General features: G+C 63.6%; 1 protein-coding gene across 2 annotated transcripts; it reads left to right on the forward strand.

Annotated features, from left to right (window-relative positions):
* The first annotated feature begins 200 nt into the window (after positions 1–200).
* Positions 201–19316, forward strand: PGAP2 (post-GPI attachment to proteins 2). Of its 2 annotated transcripts, none has more exons than XM_030956702.1 (6): positions 201–319; positions 3518–3691; positions 4808–5060; positions 7305–7411; positions 17404–17512; positions 17999–19316. In XM_030956702.1, exons 2-6 carry the CDS (start codon positions 3527–3529, stop codon positions 18127–18129), a joined length of 765 nt encoding a protein of 254 aa, XP_030812562.1. In that variant the 5' UTR covers positions 201–319; positions 3518–3526; the 3' UTR covers positions 18130–19316. The 2 variants fall into 2 exon arrangements, with proteins under 2 accessions (XP_030812562.1, XP_030812570.1); XM_030956710.1 differs by having other exon boundaries at positions 7305–7399.
* The last annotated feature ends 569 nt before the right edge of the window (positions 19317–19885 follow it).

Below are 19885 nucleotides of genomic sequence, written 5' to 3' on the forward strand. Positions count from 1 at the left end.
TGAGCGCCCATTGGCCGAACGGGCGGCGGAGAGGGCGGGGCTTTGCGCCGCGGAAGGGTCCAGAACGGCCCGTGTTGCGGCGCCACCCTAACATCCGGGGCGTTTAGAGGGGGCGGGGCTTCTGCCGCGAGGACCAATCGTGCGTGGCGGCGCGCGGGAGCTGGGCCCCGCCTCTTAAAGGGTCCGCAGCGGGTTTTTGGGGCGGGGGAAGAAGAGGAAGAGGTGGGAGAAGGGGAGGAAGAGGCGGAAAAGGTGGAGGAGGCGTGGTGGAGCTGCCGGGCCGGGCCGGGCCATGGGGCAGCGCTACGGGGGCTGACCGGTGAGCGGGGCCGCGGGGGTTTTGGGGAAGGGTCCCAGGGAGGTCTCTGGGGTGCCCCGAGGGGTCACTCGCTGCGGGAGCCTGGTGGTCCTGGGGCGGGGGGCGCCTGCGGGGTGCCTGGGGAGGGGTCTCAGGGGGTGTGCGGTACCCGGGACAGCTCTGGGGTGCTGCAGCCCCTCTCCTGCAGGACAGGTCGCGGCCATTCAACACGCGATACAAAAGGTTTGCCTTTTATTTGCTCTCTTTGGGCGAGACCCCCGGGGGGAGGGAGGGCAGGGGCTGCGGGGCTCCTGCCGTGGGGTCCCCGGCGTGTCCCACGGCACGGGGAGCTGTGGCCGAGCCCCTCGGGGGAGGAGCAGGGTTTGGGGGGCTCCATCCTCCGCCCCGGGCTGTGGGGAGCCCTCGGGGGGTCCCGGGGAGGGGAGCCTGGGCCGGCCGGGGACCCCTCTCCACAGCCGGCCCTTTGGAGCTTCCCTTTCTCTTTGCTTTTATCCTCAAATAATTCCCTCTCTCCGTGCCCAGCAGCGCGAGTGCGGCTGAGCTCTGCGTTCGTTCTGTGGCCCCTCGGTGCTTGGGGTCGGTGCCTTCCCTGGGGCTCGGTCCCCCGTTGTGGGGGGCTTTTGCTGCTGGCAGACTGGCCCTGCTGCCCTGGGGCACTGCCCAGACGGCTCGGGGATTGTCCATAAATCCGATTTGTCCCGCAGCCGGGCTGTGGGATCCATCCCAGCCTGATCCCTTGGGGCTGGGGGACCCTTGTTCTGGGGTCTGCCAGGCTCCGGACGTGCCTGTCCCCGCGTTCCCGGCCTGACAGCCCGGTTTTGTTGTTGTGTGGGGCTTGTGCTGCCCGGACCCTGCAGCCGGGGCTGTGTGGAGTCATGGAATGTCCTGAGGGAAGGGACCCCCAGGGATCCCCCAGTGCCAGCCCTGCCCTGCCCAGAGCCCACCAAGCCCAGCCTGGGCATCCCTGGCAGCGCTGGCCAAAGGCTCCTGGAGCTGTGGCAGCCTCGGGGCCGTGCCCATTCCCTGGGCAGCCTGGGCAGTGCCAGCACCCTCTGGGCAAGAACCTTGCACAATATCCAGCCTAACCCTGCCCTGGCCCAGCTCCAGGCAGCGCTGCCCGTGCAGGGCCGGGTGCGGCGGGGCGAGCACGGGCTGAGGGAGCCGGGGCTGGGGGAGCCGGGGCTGGGGGAGCCGGGGCTGGGGGAGCCGGGCTGGGGGAGCCGGGGCTGGGGAGCCGGGGCTGGGGGAGCCGGGGCTGGGGAGCCGGGCTGGGGGAGCCGGGGCTGGGGGAGCCGGGGCTGAGGGAGCCGGGGCTGAGGGAGCCGGGGCTGGGGGAGCCGGGGCTGAGTGACCCGATGCTGGGGAGCCGGGGCTGGGGGAGCCGGGGCCGGGGGAGCCGGGGCTGAGGGAGCCGGGGCTGGGGGAGCCGGGGCTGAGTGACCCGATGCTGGGGGAGCCGGGTCTGGGGGAGCCGGGTCTGGGGGAGCCGGGGCTGGGGGAGCCGGGGCTGGGGGAGCCGGGGCTGAGTGACCCGATGCTGGGGGAGCCGGGTCTGGGGGAGCCGGGGCCGGGGGAGCCGGGGCTGGGAGAGCCGCGCTGGGGGAGCCGGGGCTGGGGGAGCCGGGGCTGAGGGAGCCGGGGCTGGGGGAGCCGGGGCTGAGGGAGCCGGGGCTGGGGGAGCCAGGGCCGGGGGAGCCGGGCTGTGGAACTGGGCTGTGAGAGCTGGGCTCTGGAGCCGGGGCCGGGGCAGCTGGGCTGTGCCGGAGGAGCCACGGCTCGTGGTGGGACTGACAGCGGTGGCCAGGCTGTGTCAGCGCTGCCCCGAGCACAGGGAATGGTCTGGATGGATGCCATGGGACAGGGTTCACGTGCCCTTCCTGCCAGATCCCTCTGGAGGGCTGCAGGGAACGGCCCTGCCCTGCTCTGCCCTGCTCTGCCCTGCCCTGCCCTGCCCTGCTCCCTGTTCTCTGTGAGTCTCGAGGTGCCATCCCCACAATGGGATTTTCTCTGGCTGCCCATCCTGTGGCTGTGGGGTCACACAGGGTGTGAGGGGCTGAGCCGTGTGTCTGTGGGGTCACTGAGGGTGTGAGGGGCTGAGCCGTGTGTCTGTGGGGTCACTAGCAGGGTGTGAGGGGCTGAGCGTGTGTCTGTGGGGTAAGGGGGTGTGAGGGGTGAGCCATGTGTTGTGATGAGGGTGAGGTGTGTTGTGGGGTCCTCAGGGTGTGAGGGCTGCCGTGTGTCTGTGGGGTCAAGGGGATGTGAGGCGGCCGTGTCTGTGGGGTTGGGGTGTGAGGGGTGCGTGTGTCTGTGGGGTCACTGAGGGTGTGAGGGGCTGAGCCGTGTGTCTGTGGGGTCACAGGGGATGTGAGGGGCTGAGCCGTGTGTCTGTGGGGTCACTGAGGGTGTGAGGGGCTGAGCCGTGTGTCTGTGGGGTCACTGAGGGTGTGAGGGGCTGAGCCGTGTGTCTGTGGGGTCACAGGGGATGTGATGGGCTGAGCCATGTGTCTGTGGGGTCACTGAGGGTGTGAGGGGCTGAGCCGTGTGTCTGTGGGGTCACTGAGGGTGTGAGGGGCTGAGCCGTGTGTCTGTGGGGTCACTCAGCAGGGTGTGAGGGGCTGAGCGTCTGTGTTTGGGTTCGGGGTGTGGGCTGAGCCGTGTGTCTGTGGGTTCACTCAGCAGGGTGTGAGGGGGGGCGTGTGTCTGTGGGGTCACTCGGGGTGTGAGGGGCTGAGCCGTGTGTCTGTGGGGTCACTCGGGGTGTGAGGGGCTGAGCCGTGTGTCTGTGGGGTCACTGAGGGTGTGAGGGGCTGAGCCGTGTGTCTGTGGGGTCACTCGGGGTGTGAGGGGCTGAGCCGTGTGTCTGTGGGGTCACAGGGGGTGTGAGGGGCTGAGCCGTGTGTCTGTGGGGTCACTCCGGGGTGTGAGGGGCTGAGCCGTGTGTCTGTGGGGTCACAGGGGGTGTGAGGGGCTGAGCCGTGTGTCTGTGGGGTCACTCGGGGTGTGAGGGGCTGAGCCGTGTGTCTGTGGGGTCACTCGGGGTGTGGGGTCCCTGGCCAGGGCTGTGTGGGGCTGGACAGAATCCCAGTTTCAGAAAGCCCCCAGGGTCATCGAGCGCAGCCTGTGACTGGTCCCCACCTTACCACCCTGCCCAGAGCAGGACAGAGCACCCCAGTCAGACACTGGTTTGTTGATTTCCAGGTTTCCAAGATGTTGCAGGTCCCGCTGCCGCTGGATCGGGACGGGATCCTGTTCCGGCTGCGTTTCACCACGCTGGCCCTCGGGACGGTGTTCTGCCCCCTCTTTGGCTTCCTCTTCTGTGTCATCTGGTCTCTGCTCTTCAACTTCCGTGAGACGACTGCGACCCACTGTGGGGTGAGAGACTCCCTGGGGGAAACCCATGTTCCTGGGGGGTGACAGAGCTCCTGTGTCCTCCTGGGCTCCTCTGCCTCCTCTTGGGCTCTTCTGTCTCCTCTCCTGGCCTCCTCTCCCTCCTTCTGGGCTCCCTTCTCCTCTTGGGTTCCTATCCTCTTTCTGGATTCCTCTCTCCTCCTCTCCCTCCTCCTGGGCTCCTCTCTTGGGCTCTCCCACCAAAGTGTTCCAGAATCCAGAACAGGCTGCATTGTTTCATTGTCCTTGTGGTGCCTCAGGACCGGCAGCAGCAGGTTTGGCTTTGTGCTGGGACTGAAGGCAGCACAGACTGGTCAGGCTGGTGTCTGGACTGGGCACGCTGGGGGTTGTTGCAGTGAGGAATAAAGGTGGGGAAGCTGAAGGGAAGTACATCATCCTGGGGAGGGGCTGGTCCAGAGCTGCTGCCCCCAGGTATGCTGGAGTTCAGAGGAGCCACAGGTGTCTGGGGAGGGAGGGCCTGGAGCTCCATGTGGCATGGGACTGGGCTCAGGGCTGTCAGGCTGCTGGATGAGCAGCTGGACACGAGCTGGGGATGGAGGGCAGGAGACATCTCACTCCAGCAGGAGAACTTTAGCAGGGCCTGGAGTGCCAGGAAAGGGGGAATGGCTGCCAGTGCCAGAGGGCAGGGCTGGATGGGATCTTGGCAATGAGGAATTGTTCCCTGGCAGGGTGGGCAGGCCCTGGCACAGGGTGCCCAGAGCAGCTGGGGCTGCCCCTGGATCCCTGGCAGTGCCCAAGGCCAGGCTGGACACTGGGACTGGGAGCAGCCTGGCACAGTGGAAGGTGTCCCTGGGCCTTAAGGTCCTTCCAACCAAAGCCATTCTGGGATTGCCTGGGCAATCAGGAGTGTAAAAGTGAGAAACCTGAGCAGGTACCTGGGCAGGGCCCCCCAGCACCCCAGGACTGCCCCAGCAGAGCTGTAAGATCCATGACCCCATGGGATGGACCGGGGCACTGCCACGATACATTCCCTGGCTTTGGGACTAGGAATTAACTCATCCAGCACTACAAAAAGGACGGTTTCAGTGTCTAGAAGGGCTGACTGTGTGTGCCTGTGCCCACGGGCCCGTGTCCCCGCAGGTGCCCAACTACCTGCCGTCCATCAGCGCGGCCATCGGGGGCGAGACCCCGCAGCGCTACGTGTGGCGCCTGTGCATCGGCCTGCACTCGGCCCCGCGCCTCCTCGTGGCCGTGGCCTACTGGAACCACTACCAGAGCTGCCACTGCCCCCACCCCCGCTACCTGCGCCTGTGCCACGTCACCCTGCTGCTCAACCTGATCGAGAACTTCGCCCTCCTCATCCTCACCTACGTGTCCTCCACCGAAAACTATGGTAGGTGTCACACCCCTGCCCTGCTGTGCCCTGCCTTGGGCCTCTGCTTTGCAATGAGGCAACTGGCAGAGAAAAAACAGTTATGCCCAGAACCTGGCCACGACAGACTGGGAAATTCTCTTCCCCCACATGGTCTCTCATCTCAGAGGAGCATAAGTGCCAGTGCTGGTCTGCAGCTGCTGTTTCATCCTAAGATCTGGAGGAGGCACCAGGGGTTAAGGGGAGAGCACTGAAATGCAGGAGCCAGCAAGGTGGTGCTGTTGCAGTGGGAACACACCCTGTGCTGGGCTGGATCAGCAGGACAGTAATGTGTTGGCTTTCCCTGCACAGCAGGATAGTGATGATGGGTATGGTGTCCAGCTGTGGGCAGGAGAGGGCCTTTGAGCAAAGAATGGAGTGCCGGGACAAGGGGAATGGCTGCCAGTGCCAGAGGGCAGGGCTGGATGGGATCTTGGCAATGAGGAATTGTTCCCTGGCAGGGTGGGCAGCCCTGGCACAGGGTGCCCAGAGCAGCTGGGGCTGCCCCTGCATCCCTGGCAGTGCCCAAGGCCAGGCTGGACACTGGGGCTGGGAGCAGCCTGGGACAGTGGAGGTGTGCCTGCCATGGCACGGGTTGGGATGAAAAGGTTTTTAAGGTCCCTCCCAACCCAAACCATTCTGCGATTCAGGACTGTGGTGCTTTGAGCAGTCCCAGGATCTCCCCCAGCCTTTGGGGTGAGGATGGTCCGTGGTGGAGCCCAGTGACTGGGATGGCAGGGCAGGAACCTCCTGCTGATGAAGGTCTGTCAGTGATGGAGAGAGACAGACTGACTCGGTGATCAGAATCCGATTTTATTGTGGGATACAAACACTTAGATATACTATTTCAGGGAGATTAGTAATGTGTACTGCAATGATTAGGTTAAAATCACATCCACAAACTTATGCATATAACAACATCTCTTGCTTGCAGAGTTTAATGGGATTTTCTTTTTCTGGTAAACCTGTCTGATTTAATCTTCTTACAAGCCAGGTCTAATTTTCAAAGTTCCGTTTGTTCATGCCAAGGCATCCTGTTATCAAATCTCTTATGTTAACCAGGTCCAAAGTCCATCGTCTGCCTTGTGTCCCCCAACACTCCAACAGAGGTCTGTGGTCTGGGACCTGTCCCTGCCCAGCTCACCCTCCTTGTCTCCTGCCAGCATCCCCTGTCCCCATGGTGAGGTGTCCCATTGCCCCTCTCATGGCAGGGTCTGCAGCCTGACCTGCCCCAGAGGCTTCTCCAGCTTGTCCAGGTCAGGGCCCTGCCCTTGGAAATCCAGGTGCTGCTCTGAGGTTTGGCCAGCTGGGCCAGCCTGGCCTGGCCAGGTGCAGAGCCCTGGGAGCTGAGGCTGACCCACTTCCTGGGATCCTCATCCCAGACTAATCCCCAGCTCTGGGGAAAGTTTCAGCCCTGAGCTGCCGTGCTCAGGTTAATCATCCCTGCAGGACACCCTGCTCTGACCTCTCCCAGCTGCTGGCACCTCACTCCTCACGTGTTCCCTTCCCCTGGCATGGAGAGGGCAGACAGGGACAGTCATTCCTGGTGTTCACATGGTTGGGAATTCAGCCTGAGGTTCAGCTTCTGGAGAAGGGGCTGGCAAGTTCTCTTCAGAGCAGCACTTATGAAAATCTCTCACCTGAAGGTGCAAGGGTTGTGTGGGGTTTGGGGCCTTGGGAGCAGCTCTGCCTTAGCCCTGCTCCAGCTGCTTTCCCAGCCTGATCCTGTACCTGGCCTAGTCCAGGTATGCACAAGGCAACCTCAGTGCTGCACATGAGGCTGCTGATGCTGCTGATGGGCAGGTAGGTAATACAGGGGCCAGAAGATGGACTTTTCTGGATTTTGGACTGGCTCACTCTGCACACCCCCTCCCCGTTCCTCAGTTTCCCTGTCGCTAGAGCAAGAGTGGCTATGCTGAGCTGCTCCCATGGGCTCCTTAGTTTACAGCTGTGTGAAGCTGTGGTCCCAGAGCACAGAAACACCCTCCTGGCACTTTGGGATAAGTCTTCCAGGCACTTTTATCCCCTTCCAGGGGGCCCTGAGGCAGCACAAGCAGGTTATGGAGCTGTGCTGTGCCTGTCTCCTGCCAAGACCCCACTGGAGTCCCAGCATCACCAGGGTGGTGGGGCTCCCAGCAAAGCACAAAGCCTTCCCAAATCCTGCCCCACATTCCCCTTGTGCTCCTGGCTTGGATTGACCAGGAAACCTGTTGTTTGTCAATCCAGCAATCCACGAAAATGCCTTCATCGTGTTCATCACGTCGGCCCTGGGCCACATGCTGCTCACCTGCATCCTCTGGAGAATGACTAAGAAACACACAGTAAGTCCCGAGGTACAGACACTTTCCTTTCTTCTCTCTGTGCTGGGAGCTGGGAGGGGGCTCTGGGGCCGTGCTGGGAGCTGGGAGGGGGCTCTGGGCTGGCACTGAAGGGCTTTGGCTGTCCTTGCTTGTGAAATAACCCTGAGCAGGTGCTAGAGGAGTCAACAGCAGCAGGTGAAATGGAAGAACTCACCAAAATCCATTTACCAAAGCAAAATGGGAAGGAAGCTTTTCATTTCCTATTTTCTGGTTTTCTCATAGAACCACAGAATGGTTTGGGTGGGAAGGGACCTTAAATCCCACCCAGTGCCACCCCTGCCATGGCAGGGACACCTCCCACTGCCCCCAGTGTCCAGCCTGGCCTTGGGCACTGCCAGGGATCCAGGGGCAGCCCCAGCTGCTCTGGGCACCCTGTGCCAGGGCCTGCCCACCCTGCCAGGGAAGGATTTCTTCCCAGTGTCTGATTAAGTTTTCATTGAGAGATCATATTGGAAACCACTTAGCATCCCTGTGGATTGGGATTGCTCATCCCTTCCCCGTGCCTGTTTCTAAGCTGAAGTTGACTTTCCTGTGCTGGGCATTGCTGGTCCTGCAAGCTGGGAGCAACGGGCAGCAGGAGTTGTTCTCCCTTTGCTCCAGAATGACTGTGAGCAGGCTGGCTCTGGCTCCTTTTCTGGGGAAGGGTCAGGGGGTGCAGGGACTGGCTGTGGGGGCAGCAGGTCCGGGGAAGGATCCAGCCGGGGGCTCCTGGCCCCATTGCCTGGATGCAGCTTCTGTGCTGGTTTGTTTTGTGAGTCCTGGACCCCAGGCAGGACATCCAGGTTTGTCCTGGATTATGGGGCAGGTGGGCAGCACATCCAGGTTTGCCCTGGACTGTGGGCACTGGCAGCCACAGGCAGGGCAGGACATTCAGTTTTGAGACTGTGGGGACTTGCTTCTGTGCCCACGTGGCTCCTGCACGCTTGCCTTCACCTGTGCATCTGGACTGCCTGGATCTCTCTGTCCTTTCTCCTCAGGATGCTTCTCCCCAGATGATCCCAGTCCAGCCCTCATGGTCCCAGTGTTAAATGGGGAGGGGCCCTGGGGCTGTGCTGCTGCAGGAAGGTGACAGTTTGCAGAGCAGAGCCCGTGGGAGGTGTGTACCTGTGGCCCAGGGCTGCAGGGCGGGTGCTGTGCCTGGGGTCCGTGTCCCAGCAGGATGAGTGCTGGGGGGCTGAGCTCTGCAGCCCTGTCAGGATGAGTGCTGGGGGGCTGAGCTCTGCAGCCCTGGCAAGATCAGTGCTGGGGGGCTGAGCCCTGCAGTGCCAGCAGGATGAGTGCTGGGGGGCTGAGCTCTGCAGTCCTGTCAGGATGAGTGCTGGGGGGCTGAGCTCTGCAGCCCTGGCAAGATCAGTGCTGGGGGGCTGAGCCCTGCAGTGCCAGCAGGATGAGTGCTGGGGGGCTGAGCTCTGCAGCCCTGTCAGGATGAGTGCTGGGGGGCTGAGCTCTGCAGCCCTGGCAAGATCAGTGCTGGGGGGCTGAGCCCTGCAGTGCCAGCAGGATGAGTGCTGGGGGGCTGAGCTCTGCAGTCCAGCAGGATGAGTGCTGGGGGGCTGAGCTCTGCAGTCCCAGCAGGATGAGTGCTGGGGGGCTGAGCTCTGCAGTGCCAGCAGGATGAGTGCTGGGGGGCTGAGCTCTGCAGTGCCAGCAGGATGAGTGCTGGGGGGCTGAGCTCTGCAGTCCTGTCAGGATGAGTGCTGGGGGGCTGAGCTCTGCAGTCCTGTCAGGATGAGTGCTGGGGGGCTGAGCTCTGCAGCCCTGGCAAGATCAGTGCTGGGGGGCTGAGCTCTGCAGCCCTGGCAAGATCAGTGCTGGGGGGCTGAGCTCTGCAGCCCTGTCAGGATGAGTGCTGGGGGGCTGAGCTCTGCAGCCCTGTCAGGATGAGTGCTGGGGGGCTGAGCCCTGCAGTCCTGTCAGGATGAGTGCTGGGGGCTGAGCTCTGCAGTCCTGTCAGGATGAGTGCTGGGGGCTGAGCTCTGCAGTCCTGTCAGGATGAGTGCTGGGGGCTGAGCTCTGCAGTCCTGTCAGGATGAGTGCTGGGGGCTGAGCCCTGCAGTGCCAGCAGGATGAGTGCTGGGGGCTGAGCTCTGCAGTCCTGTCAGGATGAGTGCGGGGTGGGCTCTGCAGTGCCAGCAGGATGAGTGCTGGGGGCTGAGCTCTGCAGTCCTGTCAGGATGAGTGCTGGGGGGCTGAGCTCTGCAGCCCTGTCAGGATGAGTGCTGGGGGGCTGAGCTCTGCAGTGCCAGCAGGATGAGTGCTGGGGGGCTGAGCCCTGCAGTGCCAGAAGGATGAGTGCTGGGGGGCTGAGCTCTGCAGTGCCAGCAGGATGAGTGCTGGGGGCTGAGCTCTGCAGTGCCAGCAGGATGAGTGCTGGGGGGCTGAGCTCTGCAGTCCTGTCAGGATGAGTGCTGGGGGGCTGAGCTCTGCAGTGCCAGCAGGATGAGTGCTGGGGGGCTGAGCTCTGCAGTCCCAGCAGGATGAGTCCTGGGGGGCTGAGCTCTGCAGCCCTGTCAGGATGAGTGCTGGGGGGCTGAGCTCTGCAGTGCCAGCAGGATGAGTGCTGGGGGGCTGAGCCCTGCAGTCCTGTCAGGATGAGTGCTGGGGGGCTGAGCCCTGCAGTCCCAGCAGGATGAGTGCTGGGGGGCTGAGCTCTGCAGTGCCAGCAGGATGAGTGCTGGGGGGCTGAGCTCTGCAGTCCCAGCAGGATGAGTGCTGGGGGCTGAGCCCCGCAGCCTGTAGTTGCTGGGGGCTGAGCTCTGCAGCCTTGTCAGGATGAGTGCTGGGGGCTGAGCCCTGCAGTGCCAGCAGGATGAGTGCTGGGGGGCTGAGCTCTGCAGTCCTGTCAGGATGAGTGCTGGGGGCTGAGCTCTGCAGTGCCAGCAGGTAGTGCTGGGGGGCTGAGCCCTGCAGTGCCAGCAGGTGAGTGCTGGGGGCGAGCTCTGAGTTGTCAGGTGATGTGGGGGTGAGCCTGCATATGAGTTGGTGAGCTGTCAGGATGAGGTGGGGGCTGAGCCCGGTCCCAGCAGGATGAGTGCTGGGGGGCTGAGCTCTGCAGTGCCAGCAGGATGAGTGCTGGGGGGCTGAGCTCTGCAGCCCTGTCAGGATGAGTGCTGGGGGGCTGAGCCCTGCAGTCCTGTCAGGATGAGTGCTGGGGGGCTGAGCCCTGCAGTCCTGTCAGGATGAGTGCTGGGGGGCTGAGCTCTGCAGCCTTGTCAGGATGAGTGCTGGGGGGCTGAGCTCTGCAGTCCTGTCAGGATGAGTGCTGGGGGGCTGAGCTCTGCAGTCCTGTCAGGATGAGTGCTGGGGGGCTGAGCTCTGCAGCCCTGTCAGGATGAGTGCTGGGGGGCTGAGCTCTGCAGTGCCAGCAGGATGAGTGCTGGGGGGCTGAGCTCTGCAGCCTTGTCAGGATGAGTGCTGGGGGGCTGAGCCCTGCAGTCCTGTCAGGATCAGTGCTGGGGGGCTGAGCTGTGCAGCCCTGTCAGGATGAGTGATGGGGGGCCCAGCTCCACATTCCTGGAGCAGCTCCTGCTCTGTCACTGCCGCTTATCCTCCCCTTCCGCCAATTCACTGAGCCTGTCCCTGCTGCCTGACTCCAGAGACCTAGGAAAGAAGCTTCCAGCAGCTGTTTGGCTGTAAGGCTCCTTAGGAAAGGGCCTTGTGGAGATGCTGAGAGTCTCCTTGCTGCCTGGGAAGTGATCTGTTCTCTCTGCTGATATGAGAATAGCGGGAGCTCGCAGTCATTCCCTGGCAGCTTTCCCACAGCTTCCTTTATTTCTGTCATATTGTTTTGGCTTGCCTTTTTTCTGGGTGAGACCTCCAAGGCCCTGGATCTCCTCCCCTGTCACGTCACCCGCTGGGGCTGTTTCATGTCCCCTGCAAATGGGCAGGGAGGGGTGAGGCATCCCAGGTCCTGGGCTCAGCTTTAGGCCCCTCAAGGCAAGAGAGCCTTTGCGGGGCTGGAGCATGTCCAGGGAGGGGAATGGAGCTGGGGAAGTGGCTGAAGGAGCTCAGCCTGGAGAAAAGGAGGCTCAGAGGGGACCTTGTGGCTCTGCACAACTCCTGACAGGAGGGGACAGCTGGGGGTTTGGGCTCTGCTCCCAGGGAACAGGGACAGGACAGGAGGAATCAGCCTCACACTGTACCAGGGGAGGTTCACATTGGGTATTGGGAAAATCACTTCCTAGGCAGGGCTGTCCAGCCCTGACACAGCTGCCCAGGCCAGGGGTGGAGTCCCATCCCTGGAGGTGTTTCACAGCTGTGTGGGTGTGACACTTGGGGACGTGCACTAATGGTGGCCTTGGCACTGCTGGGGCGCAGTTGCACTCAATGGTCTCAGAGGGATTTTGCAGCCTCCTTGGTTTCTGTGACTCTACCCGTGGACTGAAGGAATCTGCACATCCATGGGGGGAAGGTCAGGGAACGTGGTGACACCTTGGCTGAGCATGGCACCACCACATGGCACAGTGCCACCACTCACTTCCTCCTCCCATCCTGGAACGACCCTGCTGGTGGAGGGGAGCTGCCCTTGGGGATACGTGGTTCCCCCAAAGCTGGGGGTTTCCCCGAGGAGACAGGAGCCCTCCAGGGCCAGCCCTGACCTGAGGCCACCGGGGGTGCGGTGTCCCTGTGCCATCTCCAATGTCCCTGTGCCAGCTCTGGTGTCCCCGCCCGCTTCGTGCGCGGCCACGGGATGGAGCTGTCGCCCAGGGCACGAGGGTGAGGAAGGAGGAGGAGGAGGGCGGGGAGACACAGCTGCCAGCCTGGCTGTGTCGGGGTGAAGGTGGCACAGTGCTTGTCACACCTCCAGGTGTCCCCTTTGGCTAAGGGACCCTGGTCACTGCAGCTGCCGCGTCCCCGTGTCCGGTGATGGCGTTGGGCCTGTGCCACCAATCCTTCCCTCGGATCTTCCGGGCCGAGCGGGCTCTCCTGGCCTTGTCCCGCTCTCTGCCTGGATTCCTCAGGCTCCAAGCCTTCTGCTGGTGGCCCTGGCAGGCTTGGCACAGCTCCTGTGACACCTGTGGTTTGCTTGGCTCGGCAGGGTGGGACACAGGAGGTGCCACTGCCACGTCCCTGCTGCATCCAGGGCTTGGCAGTGCCAGTGAGCTGCCCAGCCATGCTTGTGGGTCTGTTTTAGGCCAGGGCACAGCTGATCCCTCCGTGTGCATCACAGCACCTTGGGGACAGAGGCTGGCTCGGCTGGTGTCCCTTGTGGGGCCTTTGTTCACGTTTGCTGCCCCCAGCCCTGGAGCTGGCGATGGCAGGAGGGCACAGGTGAGGAATGGCTCTGGTCCCGTGGTGTTCTGTCCTTCCCTCCTCCCCAGCAGAGGCTCCAACAGGGTTCAGGTTCTCCAGGGCCAAACCTGGGCCCATGTCCAGGACAAGCTCCATATGGGGAGCTGGGAGGAGGAGGGAACAGGGGGGCTGTGCCTTCCCCACCCCACAGCTGGCGCTGCTTTTAGTGGGGGTTGAGCTCCCCAGGTCTGGCATGGTAGGAGGGACAGGAATTGGTCTTGCAAAAGCTTCTTGTGTCCGGCGGGGCTCCTGTTGCAACTGGTGTTGTGTGAGGGCAGGAAGGTGCAGAGGAACTGGTTTGTAATGGGGAAGTACAGGCGGTTTCCAGTTTCGAGGTGGCAAATGGTGAGAGAAAGGAAAAGAAAGCTCTGTGGGAGGGGAGAAAAGAGAAAGCAGGAGCGAGAAAAGGAGGGGAGGGGGCAAAGCAGAGGAGAGACATTCTGTGGAAAAGGGAAATGGAGCCTGGCAGCCTTCAGCTGAGGCTGATCACTGCACCTGTGCTTGGTGCTTGGCCGTGGCGCAGCAGCGCCCACCTGGGCTGGCAGCTCTGCTGCTCCTGGCTGGCTGCTCGCCCTTAAAACCCTCCTTCCCCCTAGCCCTGAGTTGCAGAGCTGGGCACTGGGGCAGAGCAGTTTCACTTCTTGTTTGCAAACACACTTTCCCCCCCAGCTCAGGGCTGGTGGCCCCAGCACACACCAGTGTGTGCATGTGGTGGCCACTGGGCTGGCTGGCTCAGGCCCATCAGAGAGGGCCACAGAGCTGTTCCAGGGCTGGAGCCAGGCTGGGAGAGCTGGGGGTGCTCACCTGGAGAGGAGAAGATGCAGGGAGAGCTCAGAGCCCCTGGCAGGGCCTGAAGGGGCTCCAGGAGAGCTGCAGAGGGACTGGGGACAAGGCCTGCAGGGACAGCACCCAGGGAATGGCTGCCAGTGCCAGAGGGCAGGGCTGGATGGGATCTTGGCAATGAGGAATTGTTCCCTGGCAGGGTGGGCAGGCCCTGGCACAGGGTGCCCAGAGCAGCTGGGGCTGCCCCTGCATCCCTGGCAGTGCCCAAGGCCAGGCTGGACACTGGGGACAGTGGGAGGTGTCCCTGCCATGGCAAGGGTGGCACTGGGTGGGATTTAAGGTCACTTCTAGCCCATGCTGTGGCTTAGTAGAGCTGAGTCCTGCTGTGCCACCAGCCCCTGGGCTCTATCCCACAATGTCCCACAGCCCCCTGTGTCCCCTGGGCCCAGCTGAGCCCCCGGCGCTGGAGCAGGGTGGCTGAGCTGTGTCCCTGCCCAGCAGGGCCCTGTGAGCAGCGGGGACCACAACCACCACAACCACCACGCGTGGTTTCACCCCAGCTCCCTGCAGCGCCCCTGGGAGCGCTGTCGGTGCTCAGAGGAGCCCTCTGTGAACAGCTGAGCTCCGTGTGGGGCCCTCTGGCTCCGGGCTCTCTGCACTCGCCCGGAAACCCTCCAGGGGAGCTGGGACTGGTGTGTGACACACAGCCCTGCAGGTGCCACTTGTCCCTCAGAAAGGGGTGGTGGCTCCTGGGCAGAGCCAGTGCCTGAGAGGCCCCTGCAGAGTGAGCTGTTGCTGTTTAAGATCACTGTCATCCCTGTCCCCATCAGGGACTGGGGGCTAGGCACAGTCCTTCTTCTCTCTGGAGGCGGTGGAAGAAGCAGGAGACTCCTGTGCCTCCTTGCTGGTAGCTCACAGCAGCCACCTCAGCCCTCAGAGCTGCATTTGCCGGGCTTAGGGCTCCCCCAGGATGGGGGAATGAGACCCCCAATGCCTTCGGTGGGCTGGGAGCAGCATCTCAGAGGGTGCCCCTGGGCTGGCTGGGCTGGGAGCAGCAATCCAGAGTGTGCCCCTGGGCTGGGGGCAGCAATCCAGAGCGTGCCCCCAGGCTGGGGGCAGCACCCCAGAGTGTGCCCTGGGCTGGGAGCAGCAATCCAGAGTGTGCCCCCGGGCTGGGAGCAGCAATCCAGAGTGTGCCCTGGGCTGGGAGCAGCACCCCAGAGTGTGCCCTGGGCTGGGAGCAGCACCCCAGAGTGTGCCCTGGGCTGGGAGCAGCAATCCAGAGTGTGCCCCTGGGCTGGGGGCAGCAATCCAGAGTGTGCCCTGGGCTGGGGGCAGCAATCCAGAGTGTGCCCCAGGGCTCTCTGCTGCAGCCACTCTCCTCCCCAAACTGTCCAGCCTCCTGCTCCTGACTCACCTTTGCCTGCCCTGCTGGGGAATGTGTCTCAGCTCAGGCCCGCCAGCTGGGCACTAAATATAATTCCCCTGTGCTGTTCTGAGCCAGACACACATGCAGCCACGGAGGGCTGGGCTGCCTGTGTGACACTGCTGGCCACGGGTGCCCGGTCTGTCTTGCCAGGAGGAAGTTGGCAGCCCCAGCTGTGCCAGCCCGGCAGCCACAGCCGGGCCACAGGGGAGCCTGGCACCAGCTCAGCTGGGAGCACCCATCCTTGGGATTTTCTAACCCCACTTTTTCCTCACAGGCAGCCAGAGTTTGGTGGCTTCTTGCCAGGGTGCTTGGAGCTGCCAGCTTCTCTCCAGGGCCCTGACCTGGGGGTTCCTGGTCCTGTCCGGGCTGAGCAATCCCAATTGTCCCAGTCTTTCCTCACAGCAGAGGTGCTCCATCCCTCTAATCTTGGTGCCCTTCTCTGGCCACCATGTGGCTCCCTGGCTTGTCCCCCGGTGGGGGATCCCCCCAGAGCTGGGGCCATGGGAAGCAGGGACAGTGCCTGGCGCTGCCTGAGCCCTGAGCAAGGCAGTGGGTCCAGCCCACACCACCCCAAGGGGATGGCAGCTCCTCCGTGCAGCAGCTGCTGGAGCTCCCACCCGAAGTGTGGGCTGGCCCTTTCCCTTCCTGCTGCAGCAGGGCAGGGTGGCACTGCAGCTCCCACATCCCACGGGGGTCCCCATGCACCCCCAGTGCCCCTGCTGTGCCTGGGCATCCTGCCCGTGCTCCTGCAGGGACCTCCCCGAGGTGCCACCTTCCAAACCAGCTCTGCTCAGCATCCTGGCATGTCACCAGGTGCCCTGTGATCCCCTGGCACCGGGCTGAGCCAGCTGTGCCCTGGAATTAGGGATTACCACCTAATTATGCGTGTGGTAATCCCCGGCCCAGACCGGGAGAGGGGGAGCTCGGAGGTGCAGGGTCACGGTGCTGCCCCGGGGTGGCTCCCGCAGGGTCCTGCAGCCGGAGCGGGGCGTTGGGCGGGATGGCCCGCGGTGCTCCGTGCCTCGGTGCTCCCGGCAGGAGCGGCTCCGGGAGGCCCGGCAGGGTGTGTGGGTGAGCCGGGGCTCAGCGCAGCCGTTTGCTGCCGTGGGAGCGCGGTGGCAGCGCGGTGACAGCGCCTGTTCCCAGCCGCTTTTCCGGTGTGAAACTCGGCACCGCGCCCCGGCCCCGGCTCGGGGCTGGCTCTGCCGCTCCGGTGCCGCCGCTGCTCCTCGCACCCCGCGCTCGGCTGGGCTGGGCTGCTGCTGGCCGGAGAGAGCGGCAGTGCCAGCAGGCAGGACCGGCCCAGCCCCCGTGGGCTGGAGGTGGCGTCACCCGCGTGTCCCCGCGCGGTGAAGTGCCCGTGAATCCGTCCTTCCTCTCTGGGTTTTCCTCCCTGGCCGAGCCCCTGGCACGCGTTATGGGGGTAATGGAAAGTGTGATGGGGCAATTTAAATTTTCCTTGTTATCAGCACTCCCTCGGAATGGAATCTTTGTCTCACACGAAGCTCAGGCGAGGGGGAAATTCCCCTCCCACCTGTAACAGCCAGGGCTGTCTGTGCTGTCCCCTGCCCCTTCTGTGGGGCTGTCCCCCTTTGCAGCCCCCCATGCTCATTGGGCTCCAGACGTGGCTTGGGGTTCCTCTGCCCCTGGCTGTAGGATCCTTATCCGTGACCTTCAGTGTGATGGCAGAAATAGAGGAAGGGAATTGGAGCCAGCACCTGCTGGGGCTCACTGCACCCCCAGCCCCCAGCTGTGGGATGCTGGGCAGTGGGTTGGGAGCCTATCACAGGGGACAGGCCTGGCCCCTGGCTTGTCACAAAGGCTGAGCTCTGGGGGACAGAGGCGGTGAGCTGGGAGTGTGGGGCTGCTGGCAGCATCCCCATGCTCTGTTCCTGCCCCATCAGAGGCGGTGCTGGGGGGCAGGATGGGGCCCCTCCAGTGCCAGGGCGTGCTGGGTGAGCGCTCCAGCGCAGCACCCGCCCCAGCTGCCGCCCTTCATGTGGTTTCCTCCTCCCTGCTGCTGCTGCGAGTGAGGGCGTGCAGCACCCAGTGAATCCCCTGTGCCCTGGGGCCACCTGCAGCCACCCGGGCCCGGGGATCTGCCTCTGGTGGAGCCTTGGCCCATCCTCGAGGAGTCCCCTGAGCACCCCAGCACCGGGGGCCCCATATGTGCTGGGACCCCGTGGCTGCCTCACACCCTGTATCTCCATGTAGGTGTGAGTCCCCTGTGCCCCTGGCATCACCCAGCCCTGCCCAAGCCACTCCTGGGGCTGGCCTGGGGGGCTCTGCACAAGGAGCCAGGGTGCAGAGACCCCTGGGGCTGTGCAGGGCCAGGGCAGAGCTTCCCTGGGAGGGCATGGCATGGCGTGGCATGGCATGGCATGGCATGGCATGGCGTGGCATGGCGTGGCATGGCATGGGGTGGCTGCTCTGGCATCAGCCAGCCCTTGGCCTCTTCCAGGAGCGCAAGTCGTACAAGTGGAAGCAGCTGCTCTTCTTCTTCACCTTCATCACGTTTGCATTCGCCGTGTGCGTTTACTTCCACCACAACTGGTACTGCGGCCCTGGAGGTGAGGGGGCTGCCGGGGGGCGCGTGGGGAAGGGGCTGGGTGGTCCCAGAGTCACTGAATCACAGGATCCTTAAGGTTGGAAGGGATCCCTTGGATCAGCAAATCCCAGCTGTGCCCAATGCCCGCCTTGTCCCCAGCTCAGAGCACTGAGTGCCACCTCCAGGCCTTCCTTGGACACTTGCAGGGATGGGCACTCCAGACCTCTCTGGGAAGCTTCTTCCAATGCCTGACCACCCCACCTATGAGAAAATTCTCCTGATGTCCAAGAATTCCTCCTGATATCTGACATCCTCCTAATGTGACACCTTGCCTTCCAAATCCCAGCCCAGGGATGCTCTAGGTGCCCAGCCACGCTTCTTCCCTGGTGGGGTCCAACCCCCAGCCCCTGCTCTGCTGTCCCAAACAGACACAGGGCCCAGAGACCCCCCATCTCCCAGGGCAGATGCAGCTGCGGGTCCCCCTCACCTGCTGTGTTTCCTCCCCCAGTGTACACTGTCTTCGCCTTCCTGGAGTACCTGGTTGTCCTCTCCAACATGGCCTTCCACATGACTGCCTTCTGGGACTTCGGCAACAAGGAGCTGGTGGTGAGCTCCCTGCTGGAGGACAAGCACTTCTAGCCAGCCCCGTGCTGGGGGCTCCTCTTCCCTGTGCTGCCTGGAGGGGGGCTGGCTGTTTGCTGTGGAGCTGCTGCGAGGATCCTGCCGAGGTCCCTGAGTGTCTGTCCCTCCTGCCCCTGCAGCTCTGCTCCAGGGGAGCTCTGGGCTCTTCCAAGGACTCCCTGTCCTGGCTCCCTCCAGCTCCAGGAGGGCAGGACAGAGGAGGAACAGGGACCTGCTGCCTGTTGTTTGGAGAATGCTCCAGGGAGAGCAGGGTGCTGCTCCTGGCATCGGGGCATGGGGGTCCAGCCCTGCCCTGCCCTTTCTTGGCCTGGGGGGTCTCACGGTTCCTCCTCCAGGCTGGGGGTCTTGGGGCAAGTCCTCAAAAAGGGCTGGTGGCCCTTTGGGCTGGCTTCAGGCGCTGGTGGCTGAATGGACTGGGGCAGGGTCCTGGCCCATGTGTGCCTGAGTGCCCAGGAGGGGAGGGGGAAGGTGCTGGGCCATGCAGGGACTGCCTGGAGCAGGGTGGGAGCACACAGGGCAGAGCAGGTGCTGGGAGCATCCACATCTCACTCCTGCCCTTCCCAGAAGCCCCCCAGCAGCACAGGCTGTGCCAGGGGTGCTGTGCCCGTTCCAACCCAGTTTGAGGAGGAAGGCTGAGTGTGCTGGTGCTGGAGGTCTTTGTCCCAGTGTCCCCATGGCTTCCCCTGTGCTGTGGGGCTGGAGCTGGGAACTGCTGGGGTTCAGCAGTGTCCCCAGTGTGCAGCTGTGGCTGCCAGGGCCCCGGGGACATGGCTGGATGGCAGATGTGGGCTGACAGTGTCCCCAAGCTCCTCCTGCAATGCTGCTGGAAGGGGCACCTGGAGCTGTCTTGATTTTTGGGAGGTCTGCACTTGCCAGGGCTCGTCCCACCCCACGCTTGGCCAGGAAGGAGCGGTGTGGGTCCCTCCCTGCCCTTCACCTGAGCACAGCCACCACCGAGCGTCCCCCGGGATGTCCCAGGGCTCATCCCAGGGCTGGGCAGAGCCTCCTCCAGCGGGAGCTGCAGGGCCCTGGCAGAGCCGGGGCCGAGCTGGCTTTGAGCAGGTCCTGCTGCACGTGTCCATCGTCAGTGTCCCCATCCATGGGCTCCATCCGTGTCCCTGCATGCGTGTGGCGCGCTGCCCCTGCGGCGCCTTGGCTTTGAGGTGGAAATAAAGCACTAAGTATTTTGGTGAGCTCTCGGCAGCCTCCACAGCATTTCCACCTGGCATGGCCCTGGCACGGCCCTGGCACAGCCCTGGAACAGCCAGCAGGTCCAGACCAGCACCATGGGCATGGTGGAATGGGGTGCAGGATATGGACTCTGGGCTACGGGGCTGGAGTGTGGGATGTGGATCCTGGGTGGTGGAACTGGGGTGCAAGATGTGACCACTGGGACCTGGGGTGTGGGGTGTGGATCCTTGCAGCTGGGGCTCAGGATGCAGATCCCTGCAGGATCTGCTGTGGATCGCTGGGGTGTGGAATGTGAATCCTGGGTGCTGGGGTGGGGAATGTGAATCCTGGGTGCTGGGGTGCGGGGTGTGGATTGCTGGGTTGGGGAATGTGAATCCTGGGTGCTGGGGTGTGGATTGCTGGGGTTGGAATGTCAGTCTTGGGCGCTGGGGTGTGGGGTGTGGATCCTTGCAGCTGGGGCTCAGGATGCAGATCCCTGCAGGATCTGCTGTGGATCGCTGGGGCTGGAATGTGAATCCCGGATGCTGGGGTGCGGGGTGTGGATTGCTGGGTTGGGGAATGT

Source organism: Camarhynchus parvulus, chromosome 1, assembly GCF_901933205.1.
Source record: "Camarhynchus parvulus chromosome 1, STF_HiC, whole genome shotgun sequence".
Lineage (NCBI taxonomy): Eukaryota > Metazoa > Chordata > Aves > Passeriformes > Thraupidae > Camarhynchus > Camarhynchus parvulus.

What these genes read in the sequence shown, in the direction of transcription:
- PGAP2 (XM_030956702.1), top strand. Translation starts at nt 3,527, where the DNA reads ATGTTGCAGGTCCCGCTGCCGCTGGATCGGGACGGGATCCTGTTCCGG. An exon ending in CGACTGCGACCCACTGTGGG is followed by an intron (nt 3,692 to 4,807) that starts GTGAGAGACTCC and finishes GTGTCCCCGCAG; the next exon opens with GTGCCCAACTACCTGCCGTC. An exon ending in GTCCTCCACCGAAAACTATG is followed by an intron (nt 5,061 to 7,304) that starts GTAGGTGTCACA and finishes TTGTCAATCCAG; the next exon opens with CAATCCACGAAAATGCCTTC.